The sequence below is a fragment of the Varanus komodoensis genome, unplaced genomic scaffold (genome assembly GCF_004798865.1).
Source record: "Varanus komodoensis strain SLA01 unplaced genomic scaffold, ASM479886v1 scaffold8, whole genome shotgun sequence".
Classification (NCBI taxonomy): Eukaryota; Metazoa; Chordata; class Lepidosauria; order Squamata; family Varanidae; genus Varanus; species Varanus komodoensis.
In genome coordinates this window covers 31910248-31936237 of record NW_025336481.1, presented here as the reverse complement: position 1 = coordinate 31936237, position 25990 = coordinate 31910248, and the positions used below count along the sequence as shown (strand labels likewise).

The 25990-nt window shown below is 39.5% G+C and overlaps 1 protein-coding gene across 47 annotated transcripts in view; it reads left to right on the top strand.

Moving 5' to 3' along the window:
• The window catches only part of SORBS2 (sorbin and SH3 domain containing 2), a 205143-nt gene that overhangs the window by 102086 nt on the left and 77067 nt on the right, over positions 1 to 25990 (top strand). For 23 of the 47 annotated variants that reach the window (XM_044455070.1, XM_044455068.1, XM_044455067.1 and 20 more), the window contains 5 exons: positions 5891 to 5917; positions 8801 to 8925; positions 9913 to 10524; positions 20683 to 21168; positions 24642 to 24786. In XM_044455070.1, coding sequence (XP_044311005.1) covers positions 5891 to 5917; positions 8801 to 8925; positions 9913 to 10524; positions 20683 to 21168; positions 24642 to 24786 — 1395 coding nt within the window. The remainder of the gene's footprint in view (positions 1 to 5890; positions 5918 to 8800; positions 8926 to 9912; positions 10525 to 20682; positions 21169 to 24641; positions 24787 to 25990) is intronic. The other 24 variants (XM_044455095.1, XM_044455051.1, XM_044455059.1 and 21 more) reach the window with 18 other exon arrangements.

Below are 25990 nucleotides of genomic sequence, written 5' to 3'. Positions count from 1 at the left end.
TGCCTTTGTATAGTTTTGTATTAGAACTGGATATCACTCGGTTTCCTGGGTGGCTGCAGCCCCTCACATGACTCTGTGACTTAGTTCATATGACATGACAACTCACCCTAGGTAATTAGACGATGTAGTTTACAGTGCCATCCAAACCCAGGTTACTTCCCATGGAATAAGCTATTTTTTGGCAGCAATCCATCCTGGCATGGCTTGTTCTAGGGGTTGTTTGATCCATGATGGGCTGCTGTGTTGTCCAAACCTGGGAAAGAAACGTCATCATGGGTTGTGAGAATAAGCTAGCAAGCCACTGGGCAAAAGCAGCAAAATCCCCTGCCGCTGTTAGTTAATTCACACTTGCAAATGCTCGACAGCTCTTGACACTATCCAAGCAGCACCTTGAACCAACCAGCACCCTTTTTTATTTTTCAGTCCCAGAATGTAATGCAAATGTGTTTGCAATTCAGTACTACTACTATTTCTGCTGCTGCTATTTTAGTGGTCTTTTGCAGGTGTGCAAATGCACTCTTAGGGCTGCCCTGTCTAGCTTGTCTGTGTCAGCTCTCCATGGAACCAGTGAAGGTGAGGAAGGTAACACACATAGAAATTGACAAGGTGAGATGTCATAGAATAGGCTAATTTATGCACAGTTACCATGGCCTAGTTATCAAACAGTCAATTGAAAAGCACCAAAAAGGGGAAGAAGACACCAAAATTAAGTGCATCAAAAGGGAGGGACAATTTCATCCTCTTGCTTTTAAGTGTTGAACTGACACTTCTCAGTGTCCTCCAACTTTTCAATACTTCTCTGTTCTATTTCAGCAGGTGCACAGATTTCTTCTCCATTTACTTCCTAGCTCATAAGTTTACACAGTTAAATCTGATCAGATGCTACCACGATGTGTGGTGACCCTTACACTGTGGAGGAACTGGAAGGTAGCCCAAGGCCTCCAGGCCGATCCATGAGATTCATGTTTATTTGCCGCATTACCCCTTTGAGGGAGAGAGATCATGAGAGCAGGATCCATAATCAGGCATGAGCTAGAGGCCCAGCTCAAATGTTCTCTGTGTGAAGGGTGCTGGACAGAAGAGGAACACTAAGCCACACCACTGTGTATCCTTACCATTGGCCATGTACAAACAAGGGCATAGCAATATTTAGTCAGACTAAGCTACTTTTGGGGCAAGCATACCAAGACAAGGAGCACACCCAAAAAGGATAGGAGAGCTGGCTGTATGATGAAATAGAATACTGCCTTTACTTTTTCTATTTTATCACTGGTTTGCTCAGCCAGAAAGAAACTGTTTTAAACTCCTTGGCAAAAAAAGAAAAGTGAAAGAAAGAGCCACTATAATATTCTCTCTAAAACAACAATGTAAGTGTCCCATTAAGCTTAACAGGATATTGCATTATATATGAACATTTGACCACATTTTTATAGGAAATGGTTTTCATACTTAAGGACCAAACTGGAAGCAATGTAGCATTTGTTGTAATTGGAGTGCCCTTTAGAATGCTGGGTTAAAAAGTCTTCCCATTGCTTGTTAGAACACACAAACCAGATTATAGAAATTGATGTGGGTTTGGCCTTTAAATTTCACCCTTGGATAAGTTTTGCCATGGAAACTGTCAAGCTGGAAAATGCAGCTCTCAGTTCTAAACGTTTGCAATGGCAAAATGATAAGACTCATGTCTTTCTTAAAGGTTTAAGAAGTCCATATTGCTATTAACATGAAAGAGAAGCTTTTAAAAGAATCTGCATTTGAAAGTAACTCATGGAAGTAAGGAAAGAATGTTGATTACAGCAGCCGTAACACTCCTGTAGTATACAGCTTAATTATATGAATAATCTAACATATCTTCACAAATCTCTGAAAGAGAAACCGATCTCAATAAATTGCCAGTTACTACCATTGGTGTTGATTTTACACTTAAAATGACTCTTTAAGAAACATCTGTATTTACATTTTATATTGCAGTAGCTGTGTAAAACAGCTGTGTAAAATGACATCCATTAAAAGGAAGAACAGCATCCTTTATTTTTACTCTCATTCTAATAAAGCAGTGATCAGAGTAAAACAAAATGCAACAGTTACATTAACTGACTGAATTTTTTCTTCAGAACATGTGATATATCAGAGCTGTAAGCACTTATTTACCTCTGCTGCAGTCTCCTGAGTTGAGCACAGAGAGAAGAAGGGAAATGTAATTCCAGTTAATCAATGCAGGTTATATAGCTATTTTCTAGGCATGCAACAGGATATACAGAAAGGGTAAATACATTTTTCCATGCTGTTTTCAAATATAACAAAATGTAACTACCTTAAAAGAGCTAAAGTGATCTACAACTTTCACCATAAAGCATATTTGTATACTAAATCAAAGACTAATTTTGGGAAAGGATTTTCATTCTGTCTGTGTGAAGAAAGGGACCAAGGCAAAGGTTTACATTTTTGGGGAGGATCTTATCAATAAATATTGCTACTGACAACAGACTAACCTCTGGATGACTTGCTTCACTGTTCCCTTAGTTTTTCACTAATCTCTCCCAAACACAAATAATCACTCAGTGTTTTGACCAGATATTCTATAACAAGCACACCTTAACAGGTGTGGAATAAACCCCAATAAAACTATAATATGCTAAAATGCAAACAGAATCATTCTTTTGTTTGTTTGTTTTCTGTTGTGGCTGTGGCTTATAGAATCATAGAATAGCAGAGTTGGAAGGGGCCAAGAAGGCCATCAGGCCCAACCTCCTGCTGTTGCAGAAAACCAATTTACACCATCCCACTCAGATGACAGTCCAGTTTCTTTTTGAATGTTTCTAGTGTGGAAGAGCCCACCACCTCTCTAGGCAACTGGTTCCACTGTCGTATTGCTCTGAAAGTTAGAAAACTTTTCCTAATATCTAGACTGAATCTGGTTTGTCATAACTTGAGTTGATTATTCCATGCCCTAGACTCTGGTATGAGCAAGAAGAGATCTTGACCTTCTTTCAGGTACTTACAGATTGATATCATGTCTCCCCCTCAGTCTTCTGTTCTCAAGGCTGAACATCCCCAGTTCTCTCAGTCTTTCCTCATAGGGGAACATACCCAAAGCCTGGATGCTTTTTGTTGCCCTCCTCTGAACCTTTTCCAATTTTTCTGCATCTTCCTTAAATTTTGGTGCCCACAACTGGACACAGTATTCTAAATGAGGTCTGACCAGTGTAGAGTATAGGGGAACTATTAGACTAGGGGTCAATTAGACTAAGAGGAAGGTATATATTTATATATTGGAAATTATATTCCAGTTGATCCAAAGGTAATAAATGGTAGTTTGCAAACTAATAAAAATATCATAGGAAAAATACAGTACAAGATGATAAAATACAGAGCTAACATTTACAACAATCTCCAAAGTTAACACACACACACACACACACACACACACACACCAGTAAATCATAAAGTATGCCTGAATTCTAAACACATCAGCCATGGCCTTCCAGTACAGAAAAGGGAAACATACAGTCTGTGCATGGCCCCTGTGGCTACTGCCTTGCCAGCAAAATTGAACAGCAAGTCAGCAGTAATTCTTTATTGCCAAAATTCAGTAGAAAATAACTGCAGAGGATTAAGAAGGACAAATTTAGTTTGTCAAGATGTGGGGGGAGTTTGGTCCTGCATGGGCTAGGAGTATGGGATTTGCCCCAGACCACCTGAATTTATCCACTCCTATTCTAACATTTTCCTACTCAAAAGCATTTTAACCAGTTTCCTGAACAAGTTAGCTAAACAAGCTTCCCTAAGAAGAAAGGTGCATTGTGTTTCAAACGCAAAGCATTGCAAGAGAGAAAAAAAACCACACAATACATTAATGTATGGCAGCAAGTGGTTAGTTTTCCAGGTCCTTTAATGAGGTGTTGTTGTCATTTTTAATACATGCTTCTTCGTTTAAAAGTTCAAAGTGGTCCACTAAGCAGGGCTCACATATAATCACTGTGAACAAAAACAAGGTGGGATGTCAGGAAACATCTGCCGTCTTGTGCCCTGTTGAAATGTTCCCTAGGTGCGCAGTCCTTTGTACATCTCATCGTATTTTCACACTGCTGTTTGAGAACCAGAGAATCTAGGAGGACAGATGTGCATAAAAGCAGTCTGTGAGCACGAGACATGTCTACATTTATTTCTAGTCCTACCACGTCTTCCTGTTCAAGCATCTGCTTATTCCTACCATGACTTCTCCATGATGTGAGCCGCCCCGAGGCTTCAGCGAATGGGGCAGCATAAAAATGTTTTAATAAATAAATAAATAAAATGAACTATCATGAGAAGAGGAATTTCTACCAACCTTTCTGCATAGGAAGATTGCACATCGCAGTAAATCACTTGGACCTGGGCATCAGGCCCCAGTTTATTAAGCCATCTAGTCTCTTAAAATATTTTTGATTGCAAATGGCCAAATAGCCACAGTTTTTCATATTCAGCTTTTCATTTAGTCCATTTTGGCTATGTGCATATTCTTATACACACAAGACTTTCATGATGCCCCAACAGCAGGTGGGGAGGGTGCATATATGATCAGAATGGGAGAAAGGAGCAAGGTGGGAGTAATTGATGTTGCACCTCTGTCATGGCAGAGGGTATGCACTGTATCCTTGTTTAGTCTAACTTAAATCCCATTTCATTGGATCTGCTCTAGCACTGAATACAACCCTATGGTGACTGCAACAGTCCTCAAAGAGATAGAGATTATGTTAGCTGCAACTGTTTCTAAAGACTGTCTCAGTGACTGCTTCTTAGGCCTCATGTTAAGCAGTCTGGCAAAAGTAAACAGTGCTTCAGGAACAGAGAGAAAGGCAGAATAAGCAGCTGGCAATACTTCTCCACATGGGACATCTGCTCAACCCCTGGACTGGCTTTTATAACTACTTGGTGATCCCTACAAGATAACATTGGTTAGTGGTACAGCAGTGTAAAATGCAGTCTTAGAGATCGTTGATTCTTACTGTCACCTGCATGTTCCTCTACAGTTAAGTATACATCGTGGACTGATTTAAACAGTTGTTTAGCACGATGGAAATGAAGTTTTGTGAACCTAAGGTTCATGCATACCTCCTTTTCTCATTCCAGTGAAACCAGGCAAAAGAGATTGGAAGCATCAACTTCTGTTATTTAACTAAACACCTTTGGTTGTTAGGTCTGACAGGAAGAAATGTGTTCAGTTTAAAATATGGGGTTTTTTTTAAACAAGTGAGTATCAAAGTGTAGTTTATGATTTTACCCTTTAATAAACCATAGTTTAAACTAAACACAGTTTGTCCTTGTTGACCATAACCAACTCTAGTTCAGTTTTAAGCATATTTCCAATTGCTTTGCATGTGTGTTGTGGGGCGTAAGCCCCAGACTCATTCCTGTAGTGCTAATCTATGGTTTAGTGCTATGTCCAAGCTAGGCCAGTCTAAAATGGGAATAAAAATGTCCTTGTGTTGGGCTGACTTGCTGATATTCTGGGTCACAAACTGTTGAGCTCTGTTCATCAGTGTCAGGTGTGTTTTGGCCAAACAAGGAAAGCAGAATGGGCCATCCAGCCTGACCCTGTGTATATTTATTTTGAAGTACATTCTACTGAATTATCCTGAAGCCTGCTCTCGAAGTAACATTGAAGGCTTTGTTTATTTTATTATATTACTTATTTAATTTCTGTACTGGCCACCAGCACATGCTCTCTGAGAAGTTTTAGGGAAAAGAGTTACCTAGCAGCAGCGGCATGCTAGTGCAGTTAACTTCAAAGCATGCATAGCAATTATTTTTGGTAAGTAAATTGCCCTGAAGATCACAGATATATGCATATATTAAACATGCTAGCTGAACCGATCACATGCTCACTGTAATGTTTTTTGCTTTCTAGGACTTGATTCCCAGTCTCCAGATTCAGGTAAATAAGATTTTTTAAGGCTAAACATTATAGTATTGCTTGTGTGTGGAATAAATAAAACTTGTTTAAATATCCCATTCTTTTCCTAAATAAATTTTACTATTTCTGAGATCAGTCTAAACTTTGAATTGAAGATCATCTTTCTGTATAACCTAAAGCCTTTCTTTTAAATTTTACTGAGTTTTTGCTAATGGATGGCAACAAGTCAATTTTTACTCGTCTTTGTTGAGACTTGCTTAAATCCAGACATCCAACCAAATAATATTTTCATTGCATTCCAACATTTCTCAGTAATTTAAAGCAAGAACAGCTTGATATCTTTTTAGTTAGGAAGTAGCAGGGGAGACAGAGGAAATTAAACTCACTTCTAGAATTAACAGGTTTAGTAATGGCTAAATTTAACAGGGCATCATTTATAACTGCAAGTGCTAAAAAATTATCCAAGTTACACCTCATCCAGAAGTAGAGTAATAATGTGTCTCACCAGTGGAAAGTTGCATCTATACAAGTATCCATACTATGTCCATTGTCATCTTACATCTCCTCTTTGATGTCTGCAGATTTCACCAATTTCCTTGGGTAATCTGCACTGGCTGGAAAATGCAGGGAATTGTAGGACTTTCTTTCTTCCGAACATGCATAGGGTTGAGCCCCTACTTGTTTTCTACAGTTATTATAAATCCTGCTGTCTAAATGAAGCAGTGCATATGCATTTGAGGTTTCTCATTCTTTCCTTCCAAGCCACTATGTTTTCCAGATATCTGATAGCTGAAGCATATTCCTTTCAGAATTAAAATTGGAGGCCACTACATTCTCTCATCCAAAGAACGACAGGCATTATTGAAATACAAAAATAAAAGCTGTCAAATGTGTGTGTGAATCTGGCATGAGCTAAACCTATTTTGTTTCAACTTGAATTAATTGCCCAATGAGGGGCACGTCAGGGTCACCAAAATTAGCAGCACCATGAATTTTCCTGGTCTTTCTCTATAACAATTAGGCATACTCGACATTTACATTTCCTTCACTTGACTGCATTTCATTGGTTGCTGCTTGTGAACCTAGGAAATCCATAGAAGTGTAAGTGTAATTCAGGGAAACAATAAGCTACAGAGTTGTCTTTTTGCTAGAAGTCCTGTAACTCACTTATAACAATTAACTGGTTCAGATAAATACATCTTCTGTGCAGATCCAGTTGCATCATGACTGGTGCACCGCTGAAGTAACAGACTGTGGGCAGATGCACATAAGAAAGATCCCAGACATGACAAATGAGCCTATGCGTTTGCTTTAATTTTTATATATTGTCCTTCATTATCAAATCATGGGGCAATGCACAAAAGTTATTAAAATAACAATTACGAATAAACTACAAAGATAAAACACACACAAATAAACCAGACATTAACATCACCAAATACCTGGATAAAGATGCATTTTCAACAGGCACTGAAACAACACCAAAATAGAAGCTGTCACAGTGCGGCAGAGAGAGATTTCCAAAGGTGGATTTCTATCAGATGTTCCAGTACAGGCCAACAGGACAACCAGGAGACCCTGATCTGTAGATTTCAGTGAATGGGCAGGTTGAAGTGGAAAAAGGTGGTCCCTCAGGTAGCCTGGTTCCAAGTTGTTTTTGGCCTTCTTTGCTAATAATACCACATTGAGCCTGGCTCTGTAGCATGACATACACACCAAGGCTGGAAGTACATCTGAAAGTTTGACTATCTCAGTGACTATCTATATTGGGTTGGTTGCAGTCTTTGTGGAAGTGTACATTCATGTAATGGATCTATTCACACTTCTTTCCTAGTGAGTGAAGCTTCCTGTGTACTCCAGATCTGATCTGAAGGATCTCCTAATGCTCCAGAACAGATCTGGGGGACAAAGGGTGGTGGTGCGGTGGGGGGGTGGAAATCCATTTTGTTGGTGGTTTCCTTCCACTGATGAAATAGCACCACTGGGTACAACTCATTTTTTTATTTGAGTATTTTTTTAGTATTAGGTGTGGCATTTATATATTGCCTTTCTTCTCAAAAGCTCAAGACACGCGTGAAATATTTTTCTCCTCATTTTATCCACACATATGTGGTGAGAAGAAAGTCTGGCTGAGAAGTAATGACTTGTCCAATGCCAGCTAGTAAAGCATCATGATACAGCAGTAATTGGAATCTGGATTTCCCAACTCCAAGGTCAACACTGTAGCCATAGTATTACATTTGTAATACAATCCTGTACATGTCTACACAGAAACAAATCCCATTGAGTTCAAGGGAGCTTATCCACAGAATTATAGTCAAAGAGATTCTTACAGAGATAGTTTCTGAGTTTTACTGTTTCACAGAAAACAACTCCCTTGTAAAACTTTGGCCAAGCCACAAACTTAGTAATGCTTCTTCTAATTTCCTGAGATATCAGCATCACGATCATCATTACCATCATCCCTAGCTTTCTTCTAGGCACTGCACAAAACTAAAAAGAAAATATCAGTCATGGCCTTCAGACTTAAGGTCTAATAGAAATGTTGAGAAAGTGATTGTGGGGGATAAAAACATTCATAAAGTTTCAGAAACATTTAATGACGAAGTGGGATGACCATGCAGGGAAACACTCTAGGAGAGGAGGAGCCAAATTACAGCTTGTTCCCTGCCAAGTTGAATAGAGTATGTCTGCTTGTCTTTCTGTTGCAGTTAATACTATGAATCTGCTCTTTGTTGCTGAATCATATGCATTTTATCCCTTAGATTTTTTATTTGGCGCCAGCATCTATATTTTGTAGATTCAGATCAGTGAAACACACACACACATGCATTTCAGTTGTTACATAATCAGAACAACTCTTCATTAGAAATAAATTTGCTTGGATTTCTTTTCATATAAAAGCTTGGAGATCATTTAACAATGGGAGTAGAGAGACACTGAATGGAGACACTAGCAGCTCCTCTCTTGCAGCAAAAGGCTTTCGGAGTGTCCGGCCAAATCTACAAGAAAAGAAATCACCAACTCAGGTAAAATGCCAGATACGTACACCCACACTATGTGAAATTCTATAGTTTAGTACTCTGATTTCAAAATAGATAGGGACAATTTTCTTCAAATGGTTGTTTTCTAGAGGCTTTCCTAATGTTACTCATAACAGTCTGTGATATAAACTTTGTTTTGACCACCCATACAAATGTTAAACTGGTTGGGATGAGAGCAGTTGCTTCTCACTAAATTTCTTTAAAGGAGAAAAGTGCAGCTATGAACTGTTCATTGGGTTTAGAATATATACTGGTGTGGTTGCCCTTTTTTAAAGCTTTACATTTCAAGAGTATTTATTGAAAGAAATTAGATTCTTATTCCTATAAAATTTTGTTATACTCTGACAGGACTGCAACACAATTTAATTGTACCACTCACAAATTTGACATAATTTGAAAACATCTATCAGTTCTTCAAAGGATCTGAAATACTTTCTATTATTTTCAGTTAGAACATTAAAGGAGTATATGTTCATTCCTGTCCCAATAGTCCATTGGTTGCAATTATCTAAATTGTGCATGATCAAAATAGTTTTTTATCCCTACAGTTGGAACAGTGTAGTTCCGATAATCCATATTACTGATTATTTTCAAAAGAATTAATATTATCAATGGAAAAAATTATTCATATTAAATGGTCATCACTGACCACAATGGTTTCTAAGGGTACAATCCTATACAAAGTTAGCTGGGAGAAAGTCCTCTTGAGTCCAATGGTGCTTATTATGTCTACATATAGATGTGTAGAATTGCAGTGTCAATTGATGTAATTGGGGTTTCCAAATAAAATATTCCAACATGGAATCCTGAAGTTTGTTGAGGCCTGATTTAAATCTTGTATTACCTTGGTTGGATTTGTATCACTGCATCTATTTGATATGTCTTAACTCAGTTTACTTTCCTGCTAATGTTTTGCTTTCTCTCTTTCTCCTGTAATATTTTTTCATTGCGTGGATGCTTTTGGCAAATAAGGCACCCCCAGTACCTCCTAGGAAGGAAAGTTTTGGTAGATCTGGAATAACTAATCACAAGAAGAGTGAAAGTAACTCCTGGTCCTTAACAACCAAACAAACTAAGAAATCTCCTTCTGATGCTGACTACTGTACTAACAAGGACTTTCTTCGGAGGACAGTGTATTCTAAAAAAGCTAACACAAGTGTGTCTTACACACACAAAATTACTAAGCCACATGCTTTGGTTTCTAGCACAAAAACAATAGCTGGCATTAGAACTGCTGTCCATCAAGGTCACAAACAACAATCTCAAAAGCGTAGAGTTTCTGCCCTGAAATTAACTCGGGCACGAAATGCATCTAGTAGTGTTCCCTGTCATACACAGCAACAGCCTGTGCCTGTTGAAGCATCAGCAACTCCACGGAGGCCTGTCTCACCTGCCTGTAACCCTGTGCCTGAGATACACAAAGCATCTCTCTCCATTCAGATAGCTCCCATCTCTGGTAATAAAGCAGCACCTGAAAGCCAACAACATCCACTTAGGCTTTCTGCAGACACTTCAAAGATGCCTCCAGCCAATACGCAACCAGTGTCTACAGTTCCTTCTGCACAGTCCACAGAATGTGATGTGGTATACGACCTTTTTCTTGTCTTTTTTATTTTAGATCTTTCTTGTGTCATCTAACGTTTTTCTCTTTAGTCTACTCACCTGGCTCTGACTAGCAGCTACAATTCCTGGGTAAAACTACCTGTCACCATTTTGAGAATAGCGTTGCATTATTTTTACTAGTTTTGAAATATGCTTCTGGCCCACCTCCATGCAGGAAGAAATGAGGAAAAAGAGTGATGTTTAGGTACATATTAAGAGAGCACTGAATCCTTGAAATTGCAAAATTGCATCCTGTGGGGAAGGGATTCTCCAGAGGTGATGCATCCTCTGAATGACTACTTGGAGATATTGTGTATCCTATAGGAAGTCTTCAGGTTCCAAAGAATTTCTGCACATCCGTGGGAATGGTTCTCTGTCATCCCTTTTCTACCATAAAAAAGCTTAACTGCACACCCTAAAAAGCTTCATCCAAAGTCAGGGCAACTTTGGACTCCACTTGGCATTCCATCAGGTATAAAGTACTGCTGCTGAACAGGAAGAACAGTACACTTTCCACACATGTACACACACAAATGTACTTTGCATAGGCACATGGGCTTGTCTGGATTCCAAATATTGCACCTCAATTTTTACATGAAGTGAGAAGTCCATGATCTGTCTTTGAACTTCCACAGGGAAGTTATTTAAGATCCTTCTTTGTTACTTTACAGACACAGATTCAGGGTATGCACCAAATTATTTTGTTAATTATATTGCACTGAAAGCATCAGTCAATGTGATGCACTGGTGCTTAGCTCTCCATAGGATTTGTGAAAATTAATTCATTTAAGGTGCAATTCTATGCAATTTTAGACATAAAAAGTCCTACAGACACCAGTGATGGGAAATGTGCTGGGAATTGTAGGTCTGAACATGCATAGGATTGCACCCTTTCAGGTCTTGAATTGCTAGGGTTTAGGAATCAATTACATCTTTAGTGGATATCTCTGTACTTCATTTGGCACTACTCTGGTGACTGTGCTGTTTAGAAGGAAACAAGTCTGAATGGGCCCTAGATAGCTCACTTTGTATATCAGTGAGAAAATGCCAGACTAGCAAAATAACCCTGACTAAAAACAGGGCCATTTTTACAAGGCCAGCCATTTTGTTGTCTTCTATACATATTCGTAGTTTATTATTTTATGGTGCCATTTGAAATGCAAAGCACTTTACAAGGTAGGATATAGAGAAATGCAGGGTTGTAGAACTTCAGGGCCAGGAACCAAATTCAGCTCTCCTGGGGTCCCTAGATGTCGATGTCTCCTTTCCCCTGATCTTGACCTTGACCCTGACCCCTTTCCCCCACCACCAACCACAGTGGTTTCTTGGCTTTTCCATGGTTATTTCCTCATTCTAAATATGCCAGTATTTGGAGCCAGTCCTATTCCCTGTGGCCCCTCCCACCACTGCAATGGGAGACCCTCAGAAATGCATTTTGGCCCTCAGTCCAAAAAAGGTTCAGCGCCCCATCATAACAAGGTGACCTCAAAGGGATAAGATAAATGACATATCAAGGTAGAGGATTTACCATTTCTTGTGTGCTTGCTTTTTGGCCTAATGATTCCAAAGATGCCACTGCAATATTGAAATGGCCAGGAGAACAGCATATTTAATGGTTATGAGCCAAGAAATGTAACTATTTGATACAGTTGTTATGAGATGTAATAAGAATTAGAAGACATTATGCAAAGAAGTTGTAGGGAAGCAAAATAATTATTGACAACTACATTAATACTGTTGTTGCCATTTTTTATTATTCAAACTAAAAACAGATCTTCTGGAGAGAGGCCATGTTATAATTGCCCTGAATTCACAGAATCAAAATATAGGAAGGTTATCCAAAGTTGTCCATCTGCCAGGATTCATTTGGTTGTATTAGCACAGGGGCTGGGAATCCCTTTCGGTCTGAACAGCCACATTTAATTTTGGAGAAGCTCCTGAAGACGGCATCCCAGTGGTGGATAAGGCTGAAGGCAAAAGTGGTGGGGTAAAATGCAAAAAAAATGCTCACATATTGTAGTTTAGCAGAGGCATTTCAGCCTTTTATAATGTGGAAAAGAGAGCATAAAGTGCAAGAAATCATCAAACTGGCAGTGGCTGAGAGGAAGGAGTGGTGGAGGGCAAAGGAGCATGGCCTTCTGGGGAACTCCAGGGACCAAACTGGGATCCCAGGATGGACACGTAACCTCAGAAGCCTGTAACTCTCCACCCACATGCTTGCAAGAATGATGGCTTACAAGAGCAGCCCTAGAATTAGCTGAAACTACAATTTCCAGAACCAGACAAGTCGCTCACACTAACTTATGTGAGCTCCACTGACTTGCTCCTTTCTGGAAATCCTAAGTGTTGGCTGGTTTCTGATTGCTCTAAGAAGTCCTAGCTTTCTATTTGCTAGCAGAGTATTCCTGCTGGTACGAGGACTACTTTGGATCCTGTCCATAAAGGCCAGGATGCAAAGACCAGTGTCACTAGTTGTGTTTGTACAAGGGAAGTTTAAACTGGAATTTCTAGAATAGTAGCCTTGCCTTGACATGGCAAACCATCTTTGAAACTTAAGTCACTTTCAAACATGGTCTATAACATGGCATGGGTAACTATTGTTTAAAAAAGGGGGGAAAGGCAAAAATCCCATGAGGTAATTTGGATTCCAGCCAGGGTGATTAGGATGAAGGAGGCAACCAAAGCATATGTGACAAATTGCAGAAGGACTTTAAATGAGCAAGAGGTGATTAGTTTGGACAGCAAGCTGAGCCAGGCCTTTTTCATTATTCTGCCACTGCTCTGAGAAACTGGAGCAAGTAAAAATGCCACATTGTACAGGCCACACAGTTAGCTAAAAAAGCATGTGGGCTTATTTTTACTTGTATTCCCCAGGGATTTGCATTCCAGTAAAGAGCTACTTTTAGCAGCCTCCAAATGCTCCCAGGTTTTGTAAAAACATTTCTTTTGGAAACCTCTTGGTAAAATAAAAACTAAGGTCTGGTTTTACTGGAAGCAAGAAATGAAGCACCTGTGACTCGTGCACTTTCTTTTGCTTCCTTCCCTCATTTGTCTTGTGGGATGGGTTTACGAGGCTCATTATGTGATCTGTTGGCTTCTGTTGACTATTGAACTCATGGATCTCTCCTAAGGGGTAAAGATGCACCAGCCACTCACACTTACCTCACCACTTCTGGGTAATATGAATCAGCCATTTTGGTGAGACAATCAGGAAAGGATTCTCAGCATTTCACCAAAGAACAGAAAAAATGTGCATGATGTTGCTTAATTAATTTGTGATGATATGCTCATTAGATCCTCATGGAATGATTTGATTAAACTATGACGTGAGTAACTGCGTCACCAGGCTAAGGGCAAAATCCACTAAGAAGTTCTTGATGAATTCTCAGCTTTCATTTGGGTGGGATGCACAGAGGAGAAATTGCCAGTGTATTGGTGCACTAGCACAGGGATGCAGCTCCCATTAGCCATGGTCTCTGTTGGCTTGGGTTGATGGGAACTGCAGTCTACAAACACCTGAGCAGCACCTATCCTCCATGCCTCCGGTAGCAGAACGCAGTGGTTTCTCAGTATCAATAACAGGAAATCCATCACACTAGCAAGTGTTACTGATATTGTACATGCATTGAGTTCCATTAGCACACTATCGATACTGCTTACACATACTGCTTACACGTGGCCACCACTTCCCCAGATTTGAGAATTTAAATGAACTTCTCAACGTCATCCATCCATTCAGTACCTTGGCCATAGTAAAGTCTTAACTTTTTGTATACACAAAGCAACTTCTAAACTATCTGTTATTTTAACATTTGAATTGAGGGATTATTGCTAGATAGTGCAGTAATGTTTGGGGCAGGGTGGGGTGGAATACTCCTTTTGTTTATGGAGAATTTAGTTTGAGAAACCCATTAGTGAAACCCATTAGATTTATAAACAGCTGCTTGGTTTTCTAATAGGGAAAAGGTGAGGCTTGTCTCTGGTGTGTAATGTATTGATATAAATTTAGGTGTTTGTGGATTCTGTTTAGTAATAAAATAACTCACCCTCAGCCAGCTACCGTAGATCTAAGGAAAGTTCAGGGCATCATTGTATTGAATACAAAAGTATTAAATTTGTTGCCCTGTGGAGAATTAGTTTTCTTCATAGGAGCAGGGCAAATATAGGTTAGGCCATATGTTACAGTAAAAGTGGGGGGAAAATTTATTCAGTATCTCAAAAGAAATTTGATGACATGTTGAACCCTAAAGGCAAACATATTCATGGTTCTAAGTGAGTGCTGAGATAAGAGTGAGAAAATTTATGCTATATATTAAATAACACTACATTTTTGTCTCGCTTGTCTTCCTCTTGCAAGGAACTCAAGGTGGCTTACAAGATTTTCTTCCTTTCCATTTATCTTCACAACAACGACAACCCTGTGAAGTAAGTTAGGCTGAGAGTACATGACTAGCTCAAAGTTACCCAGTGAATTCCATGGCTAAGTAGTGACTAGAACCCCGATATCCTGAGTCCCAATCCAACACTCCAAACACTGTGCCACACTGGTATTAGACTGGGACTCAGGAGATCCAGGTTTTAGTTCCCACTTGACCATAAAGCTCACTGAGTGACTTTGGACCAGTCACTGACTTTCAGTCTAACCTACCTCACAGGGTTCTTTTGAGGGTAAAATGAGGAATGGAAGAAGGTTCTGTAAGCCACCCTGGGTTCCTTGCAGGAAAAAGGCAGGATATTAAAAATAATAAATAGGTAGATAAATCTCTGTGCTCTAAGGCATGTGTAGACAATGGAAGTTGGCAGTGAATATGCCTATGGTAGGTTGGTTGCCATTGCTCATGAGCATCTACCTGCAAGGGTATTAAGTGTGCTTACATGTTTTGATGAATTCATATCTCTGAGTGTATAGTGATGCAATGCACTCACAAGTATCAGTGACGCCTCAAGCTCCTGACACTATTACATATGAACTTCTGCAGAGAAGGCTCTGAAAGAACATCTGGAGGGCTCTATGCAAGCTGGAACCCTGTGCCACTGGGGCTTGTATGAAAGCCTCCAAGTGCACATCTGTACACATGTCTGCAGACATTTATGATGTTTGTGTGGATGCCAGAGGGAGAGGCCATTTGATCCCGCTCTACTTCCAGATCACATGTTTATCTATTCCAAGCCATAAGTGGGTCACCTGAATAGGGCTGGCAACTGAAATGAATTTTCTGAAATGAATTTTCTGTGGATGAAATAAAAAGAATGTCTCTCAGATCCATGACATGCCAAAGAACAGGTGTCATGCAGCAGATGAAGACTTATTTTATGTTTCATTACAATAAATTAAATGCATGACCTCAAATCACCAAGCACTCTGAGATATACCATATCTCCAGATGTTGAATTGTGATTGTCCTACATGCCCAGAAGATCATTAAAGGCAGAGTAAAAAAAAAAAAAAAACCAACTCTGCAGACACAAAGAACTTTCACACCTACCTCAGAATCAAATTTTAAAATGTTGAGCAAGGCTCTTAATAAGAGGTATTTTTACCCATTTCTCTTTGTGTGTGCGTGTGTGTGAAAGAAATCCTGATTTTTGTGTGTTGTTTTATCCTATGTGTTAATTAACCAAAATCAGTTCACTTTTACATCTTAGATTCTTAATTGTATCTTGTTCTTTTGAAGCAAGGCCAGCAATGTGGTGTCATTATCTAACTTCCACCCATTTATGCATCTTATTTTAAAATTTGAGACTTGACCACAACACATATAATGCACCTGTTTCTACTTATTAGAAATTTCCCAAAAAAGCAAAGTCAGTGGACCAGTTTGCCTAACCGAACAAGTCACCATGACTTCAGTAAGCCAGCATGTACCAGTCATCATTAGCCTAATGTACCTGCGCAGAGGTGACTTGTCATGTTGAAACAACCCTCAAATAACCCAACAACAGGTCATGTCTTTCACCTCAAACAAACCACGCTACCTGAGCTCAGATGAGAGGGCAGTCTGGGTAATCAGACAAAAGGTGTTTGGCTCATGCTGGTGATTGAAAGAAGCTGCTGTGGCTCATTTTCATCACATGGACGGGTGAATCTGATAACTCTCTCTCTCAGTTGTGCAGCTGAGCCAAAGCCACGGTCCAAAAATACAAGAATTGTGTGCTCCTTTAAGTTTTGGTTTTTGTTTCTCTTTCAAGATATAGATAACATATCATGGGGATGTTACCATTTTGGAATGGGAAATTGCCATAAAGTGGCTTTTATCTTGCCTTTTCACATGCTGATAATTTCTTATGGACTTCTCCCCACATGGATTCTGATTCACTATATCCTAGAAAACAATGAGACATCCTAGGTACAACAGTGCAAAGCCTGAGATTAGTTTTAATTGTCAAGCCTTTCAGGTGTTCTTCCCATAGTAGCAGTTAATCAGAAAATGTGGTAATCCACAAAGCAATAAACCATAATACTGGTTGTATATATGGATTCCAAGGTTGCATATACCAAGAAATACGTCCCAGTGAATTCAGTGGGACTTACTTTTGAGTAGACATGCGTAGGTGTGTGCTGTAAAACTGTTGCCCCTAACTGTACATTTAGTGCTCTTTGAATATCATGTGAGAGATCAATTGAAGGAAACAAAGTACAGCTTGCACTATTATGGCCCTTTCCTATACAATATTATCAGTGCCTATAGCACTTTTTAATTGCACATGTTTTGTTGCACATGGTTGAGTGGCTCATCCATGATAATATTACTATTTGTTCAAACTGAAACTTACGTCAGAATTAATTCTGTAAGTTACTGTGGCTGAAATTCTGGGGAACTGTACTTTTTGTATACCCGTTAATATTGATAGAGTGACTCCAGAATTCAAATTTTGATTGGCAGTATAATTTTATTAACTACCAGCTGACGTATTTACATTTAAATATGTTTCTGATTTTGTTGGGTGAAAGAACAGTCATTGGTCTCAGTCCAGTGGTTCACATTCAGAATTTAACATGCTCATGGACTGTTGTCTTTTATGTGCAAAACAATTGCATTGTTCATGTGCAGTAGACCATTTCTAAACTTGAAAAGTGAGTTTCCCGTCATAAACATGTGGTTTTGGATCATGTTCCCTGTTGAAGCCATTGTGGATTTTATCAATCTGATTTGACAGTTACATTATGTTTCAGCTATAATTTGCTAGGAAAATTTTATTAAATTTTTTGGAATGTCACTCAAGTATTATTAGAGAAGCACTCAAAATAGCTTGTGTTGCATTTTCCACTGTGCCTTCCTCATACACACATTTAGTCATTAGGTTGGATCTAAATACACAACATACCTTTTAATTAGCAATGAAGATCACATTGTAACATTTTCCCTGCACAGTTTTCACCAACTCTCCACTTTGCCAATGGTAGCAGCAATAATTAATGGCTAACTTTTGCCTTCAGTCAGTCATAATCGGAAAAAATTACCCTATTTACTCATTCAGGGTCATTTTTCAGTCTTTTAAAAAGATGGGTTATTTGTTCCTGTTTCATTGATGATGGGGTATTTTGAAATATATTTAAAACATAGAAGTCTGCCTTATTCAAGTCCAATCATTGGTCAATCTAGCCCAATTTATTTTATTTTATATTATATTACTATTATGTTTCAGTGCTAGCCAATAGCTGAACCTCTCTGGGCAGTTCACTGGATTTACTGATAGCAGCTTTCCAGGACTTCAGACTTTTCTTAGTCCTACCAAGAGATGCCATGGATTGATACTTTCTGCACACAAACCTTTGGCTGCTCCATAAACTATGTCCTTCAATCTGTACAAGTTTCTTAGTCACCTTTCCTCTATAAAAAGAGCTAGAATTCTGGACCTTTCCTAACCTAGCACCCTGCAGTGGTCTTAAACATCATTATCTGATGATGAAACCTATAGTCCATCACCTTTAGCGTGTGTTGCATTGGATTCTTCTGCACACATATATCAGCATGTCTGACAGTGCCACTGATTTGAAGTAGTGATATCTTGTAACTAGCTTATACTCAGGTATATACTCAGAATTTCTTAGGTACTTCTCATGAAAAAGTACTAATCAGTCAGTTTAAGGACCAGATCCATGAAAGTAATTCAATTTGGCTTGTACTGAAAGAGCCTTTCCCCCCAAGATAATGGATTCAAAGAGCATTTAAATAGCTCAAGAAAATTTGCTGGGTTGAAAACATTTCTAGAAGATGAGTAATTTGCTTTTGGTTTTGCTTACAACAACCCAAGGAACCAGCCATAGTCTCTCAGATATCTCTGTGTTAAACTGGATCAAGTAGTTTATAATTTGAAACATTCCAGTAAGCCAGGCCCTGTGTACTGGGATTGTTGGTCTTTTATATTAAGTGTTGTAATAAACATACTGTGTGCCTTGAAGCAATTTAGCAGCTCCTCAGCTTCTGCAAGATAGAACTACTAGTGCCAAAGTCAAGAGCAGTTTCCTTCCAATGTATGGCTCATAATACATCAGTAATGGCTAAAAGCTTTTTTGTTGATTCACACAGCAGGAAATTAGTTCACAGAGCACTTCAGCAAGGTCTGATGTATAATCTTTGTAAAAATTGCATTTGGGAAGAAGAAATTAGTAGAAATGGCTTAGGGTTTTTTAATTCATTCCCGGTGCATTATCTGATTATATTATGTATATAACAAACCTTGGCCTATCTGCACAGTCTCTGCATTGTTATTGTTTTTGTTGTTGTGATGTATTTTACATCACGCAGGTGCTACTCATAGCTCTCTGGCTATAACTTAATCCATTAGAGCAACTTTTCATTCCACACATATTCTTGGCTTTCAAGATCTTTTCCACTCCCCTAACACTAAGTGAGGTACCTGTGATGTACATCTCCTAACAATAAGAGATGTACCTTCATTACATGATGTAAATAGGCAAACAATTGCCACATACATGTTCTGTTGAGGCAGATTCCATGATACCGGCAGTACTAGGTGCTAAACTCCCTTTGACTGGCAAAGTGAACGCAGAGTATATTTTTAGAATCTGAAATGAGTAAAATCTGCCCCATCCCAAGTACATTTAAACCAAGTCCTACAAAGTTCTGTAGGAATTACTCCCATATATGTGTTTTTTGGGGGGGATTTTGGCCTAATCTTTGGATTGGGCCTCTGATGCTAAGGACTGAGATTGATTAGGAAGAATTATCTTTAACAATGGGACAAGCTCCTACGTTCAAAAGCAATGCAATCCTCAGTTTTCCAGTCACAAAAAACTGTCTGTTTTGTATTGATCCCATACCACTTCGTGTCCACTTCAAACAGGTCACTAGCAGTATAATGTCCTTCGAACAATATTTGTGTGAAAGGGGTGCTGTAAGATTTAGAGGAAGTACAGTTACTCTTTGTGTTGCCTTCAGTGCTGTGATCCCTCCCTCCCACAGATGTAAATAGCAATGTCCATATTGGGTATGGACATTTGAAATGTGGCTAGAAATATATTGTGTATACATTTCTCTTTTTCTGACGGCCACATAAAATAAATGGATGCCAAAGAGCAGGGATGCTCATGAGATTAAGAAAGGGACGGCAGGAGAGCCCCACTTCCCCTTAATTGCACAAATCCCCTGCCCATCTCCTCACCATACAAGTAATGCAGGAAGGATGCATAATTTGTCTAGTCCTCACCACAAATTGATATAATCTGCTTCCTTCCATGGAAATGTGTATATGGGAGCCTTTTGAGAAATAAGCTTATCTTTTGCAAAAAGAAAAAAGCAGATGCAATTATGTGGTTTCATAAAAACTCTTTAATATTTATTGTACATAAAAACAACTTAATGAAATCTAATTTGAACAAGCCCTCCGTATAAGCCCTGGAAACCAACTTAAATGCTTGTTCCAACACACTCTAGTTTCTGGCGTTGCTTCCATTGATACTTGACAGATTCACTTTGTTTTCTTTTGTAATGAGATGTTTATTTCCTAATCAATTCAATTGTCCTTCCTAAGACTGCTAGAAACACACGGTATGTGATATATATATAAAAAAAAAAAATGCGCACACAACAAAGGATAAAGAGAAGACTTTTCCAGAATTCAATTTAGTAATATGTTTTCTTATTTTTGTTTGTTTGTTTGTTTCTCAAAACTCAGCTTGGAAACCAGAAAGTAACTGCCAGTGTGATGGAGGTAAATGCATCACAGACACACAGACAAACTTCAGCTGAAGCTTCGTCACTGCCTCCTTCACCTCCTCCTCCCGTGGTGTCGATTAACAGACCCTCTCTCTCACCTGACAGTGGCACCCACGCAGCATCAGGCATCTTGCCAACACGCGACCATTTTTGGCCTTCACGCTTTTATAGAACCCTGGCCCTTTCGCGTTTCTCATATACATTCCCTTTCCTAGCTCCCGACAGTACCATCCACAGGACTGAAACGGCCTCTGTCATGACCGACTCAGCCATGAGCGAGTTCTCTTCTCGCCCAGTGAGCGAGGCCTCCACTGCCATTCTAGATGAGCTACAGAGCTGTAACTATGATACTACTGACCATTCTGAAACACCTTCCCCAACCTTGAGCCAGATGTCTGCCGTGTCAGATGGCACCACCTTAACCTCCACCGCTGCCGGCTCTCATGTAATTATCCTTCTGCTTTCCTCCTCCTCCTCCTCTCCTCCTCCTCCTCCTCCCCCCTTTTGTTCAGCCAGGCTGCCAAAATGGAACAGAGCTAATCTTTGTTGGTCACCTCATTTAATTCATGAGCATGCTGGTAACTGATGATATTTCTTAATAATGACATTTGTAAACTCCCCACATGTAGCAGAAAATAAATTTACTCATAGATAGATCTGATATTCTGGTGGCGGCAGCCTTCATGTGGAAGTTGAAATGGTAGCTACCTGGTCTGATCACTTTCTACATATAAATTAGTGTTTTCAGTACTCCTTCCAGAGAAGATACTTGGTACAGGCTCCCCCTAACCCAGCTTTTTAAAAACTTCCCTAATTTTTATTTTATTTGGTCTTATGCTTTTCCAATCCATTGGGTCTCATAATCCTTTTGTTGCTGTTGTTTTTGGGGTGAGGTATACATCTTTTTCAGGTACACCATATGTATTTTCAGTTTTAACCTCCATCTCAGAAAATCTGCTCTTTTAATTCAACAATTCAAGGACAAGTTCTTTGGTTATGGTGCACTGAGCAAGAAGCACAAGCAATTCATACCTGCTGTTTACTTCGCAATGGGGGATATACAAGAATTTCATTTTGATGTGTTTCTTACACAAATTCACACACCTGAATGGAACATGAAGATAAGTGTATTTTTTTCAGGAAAAGTGTGCATGTTCCTGAACTTGCACTTGGATTAAAAAGTACACTCTTAAAAGAGAATTGCATTTTTTTTAAGTATGCATTTTCACACTTTATGAGAGGAAAGAACATACTGAAATGCTCAAATTTCTCATTGAAATGAAAAGAAAAACAGATCTCAAAAGGAAACAGAGCAAAGTGAACTGAGCTTCAGGGTGGGATTCGGAGAATATTAGCTATCTAGAAAATTTCAGAAGACACTCTCTAATTGTCTAGGACCCCAAATTTGGATGCTTCTGGGCATCCTATGCAAAGCTGGAAGGGTAGATGGCTATTTTAAGCTGTCTAGCTGGGATGCGTCAGAGACAGGGAAGGAAGCTGGAACAGATCCAGCAAACTTTGTATCCAAACCACTCCCATTTGCCCCCTTTCCCACTTCCTTTTACCCCTTTCCAGGGTTGTTTTCCCAGCCTTGGAGAGCAGCCGATGAAGTTCATTTTGCACCAGATGCAAACAGGTGGGGAATTGTCCCTCCAGTGCCCAGTTCCAAGGTAGGGTCTCTTAGGTGAGAATCTGAACAATTCTGTGCCTCCCTAGGTAAAGACTAGAGTCCATAAAATCATTTTCAGATTCTTCTTTCTCTATTCCAGACACAACACTGTGGCCTTACCAAACCAGGAAATGCATACAGCACTTTTCTGCCAAGAGTGTATGCATCTCTTAGGAGAGTTGCAAAAGTTGTATTTTGACTGGAGTGATGTAGTGGAATGTTAGGAAGAACAAGTCTCACATGCTTGTCTCATTCAAAGCTGCTCGAAGTAGTGAGGGAAATGTACTTCGTGCACTCTCAGAGATTCTCTCTCCTTTATTATTGCTTTGTATTGCTTTGAGCCCTTTGTAGGAAAAAGGCAGGATATAAATTGAAAAATAAATAAATAAATAAATATTGCTCCAGGGCCAGCCCTTGGCATCAGAAGAGCCTCTGTGGCTTTGCCCTAGATTTAAGCTTTGAATGAATGCTGTAGTACAGAGAAATGGTGTACAGAATAGAAGCAGGACTACTTAAATAAATTTCCCTACAAAATGCTCAGGCAGAATGTTAAGGCAAGCTGCAAACCTGTCAGAAAGTCCTGAGCGACCATTATGGTGCAGGTGTTCCTAAAATTGATTTTGATATATTTGATGAGTATATCACCTAACTGAGTTTTGTTTCCCACCAGCAGTGATCACTTGACTGCATGAAGTTGCTTCTGATTTTGGGGGGGTGGGGTCCCCTTTCCAACTAACATTCCCCACTTTAAGTACTTTTGCCTTGCAGGAATAGAAGTATAAATAATTTTATGTTAACCTCCTACAACATGCATTATTTCTTTTTCAGGGTTGTTTCTTCTTTAAGTAATTTAAGGGAAATAACTATTAATAAATGCATTTGCCCTTATGTATCAGTCAAAAGGCTGGAGATGAATGTTATCTGATAACTACATATGCAAGTTACAATCAGGCAACTTGATAATGGGAATAGTCCATCCTCTTCTCAGATGAGGCACCTGTATAGGAGACTTTGCTATATGCTCAATGCAAACCGGAACATGTCCAATACGTATTTATGATATTACAAAAACATAAACATGTCCATGCTGAAAAACAGTTTTAAACTAAGATCATAAAATGAGATGGCCCTCTATTTCCAGAAAGTTTTAAGATTTGCCTAACAAAGATAGCATTCAGTCCTAAACGTGTGGGCCAACATGTTTGAACTCAGTGGCTTCCAACTAAATGTTTAAGCTGAAAATTTTAGCTGGCCTCATGCATGCCGTACATTCTCCACAACACACTGAAAGTTATAGGTCCAGTTCCATCAATGCAATTAAAAGTGAAGAAAGAGGAAGGTGTCACAAAGTGATGTTTCTTTAGCATCTTCCATTGGTTTCCACGGGTGCAGTTGTATGCATGTACAGACAGAAAAAAGCTAACTCACACAAGATCGCTTATTGGAGCACGGTGGGAGTTAGACACCCTTTTTTCTGGCTACACTTCATAGAATTGCACCTTAAGGCACCTATATAAACATTTTGGGGGTAGACTTTATTGAAGACAGCAGGGCCTACCTCTGTGTAAATGTGTAGGATTGCACTGTAAAAGAGTTTCAGTGCTTGTGATTTGTTTAATTTTTTAAAAAAGCAGAAGCCTGTTGAGTGACTGAAATGCTGCCACTGTGTAGTTTTAATAAATCAAAGCATGCCTTAAATATTAGCATGAACCATTTTGCCAAAGAACAAGGCAGGCATTTGTGCAGAATTCAGTGGATAGAGTGTTAACTGCACAACCACATGTATTTATAGCCATCGCTTTACCTTTTGAAGATACTGTGGTTTGAACTCAACCTTTGCATGTGACCTGCACCCAAACATCTGTTGCAGCACTTGAGAAGGGATTTCAGCTCCTCCTGTTGGCAGCTTTGCCTTTTCCTTCATGTAAATACAGTCTCAGAGAGGAAGTTGGGAGAACGTATTTTACTGCCATCTTGAATTTTGTACCATATTAACATAGATGTGGGTTTGGCCTGGGGACTTTCAGACACCTTCTGTAACCCTAACCCTTCCCAAGGTGTCAGATGGTGTTTGATACGGTGTGGGCTGCATTTTATAGCATGCCGGGCGTGAGAGATGTTATGTTGTAGCTAAGAACTGGCAACCAGCTACTGCTGTGAGCATGGCTGGTCTTTCTGTGGGATTCAGACAGCTCTTGTGGATAGCTGAATGGCATGTGACTTTGGTGTTGTTGTTTTTCCCTTTGCAGGCTCAGGTTACAGTGAACGGTAATTCTAGTGCTGCAGCCAGCCCAATGAGTCACTTTCAAAGGCCTTTCTCCCCTTCTTCAACCTACTCCCTGCCAGTCTCACTCAGTTCTAGCACCGTTCTCTTACAGCAGAGCAGGACAATGGGTGAGTTTCCCACATAACACCATAAATGAATTAACAAAGAGATCCTGTGGCCCCTAGATAGAGTCCAAGTTCTAATATTGAAGCATGCCTCCAACATCAGAGCTGGAAGACCATGCTCAACACAGTCTGCCCCCACCTACCCACCCGAAAGAACCACATCTGAGGTCACTTCCAATAAGGAATTTATTTATTTGTTTTAATTTTTTCAATATCAAGTTATATTATCAAAAAAATCTCGAGACAGTGTACAAAAGAATTAGAACCAGGCAGCAGCACTTGATTTTAAAATAAAATATATAAAATATATATTAAAGCTAACATTTTAAAAACTGGGTAAAAAACAGTTTTGGCCTGGTACCAAAATGAGTGAAGAGTTGGCACCAGGCGAACCTCTCTGGGGAGCATACTCCACAATCGGGGCATTCCTGCTGAGAAGGCCCTTCTAGTAAGAGCTCTCAGAGAGGGACCTTCACTGATGATCTTAAGGCCATTTAGATGGTGGTGAGGGGAGAGGAGGAGACTAATAATGTCAGAATAGGACACATCCTGGTGGCACCTCATCCTCATCCAAGCTCTGTGGTTAGATGGTGGAAATCAGCCTTTTAGTTGCTTTGCAGAGTGGGAGAACCACAGTGGCCACTTCACATCTGGTCTTCTCCTGCTTTGCGTGGGATACCCATGCACCTCCAGTGGAGACTATAGACATCCCCATAGGATTGCACCTTAAAGCTTGTACATATTGCTCATTGATTAACTGAGGTGTCCTAAGATGACCGGTAACTATTACAGCTTAATTTGCAGACCATGAATTTGGCAACTGTTTCTTTGACTCCCACCAGAAATTCACTGCTTACCATAGGCAAAGGTGTCCCTTGTTTTGCCTGTTTGTGTGTGTTTGTGTGTGTTGGGGGTGGGGGAGTGTTAAATTACAAGGAAGACTCTTGGGGCACCTTAAAGACTAATGAATTTATCTGGTATAAGCTTTTGTGAACACTTTGAAAGATGCCACAGTGTCTGCAAAAACTCATACTAATCCCAGAATAAATTTGTTCATCTTTGAAGTGCCTCAAGACTATTGTTTTTGCTGCAACAAACTAATGTAACCAATTTCCAGGAAATTGGTTTGTTTACTTGCTTTCAAATGAACCTTTAATTTGTCACTTTTGCTGGCAGTATTAGTGACAGAAAAAAAGCTGTACTCTCT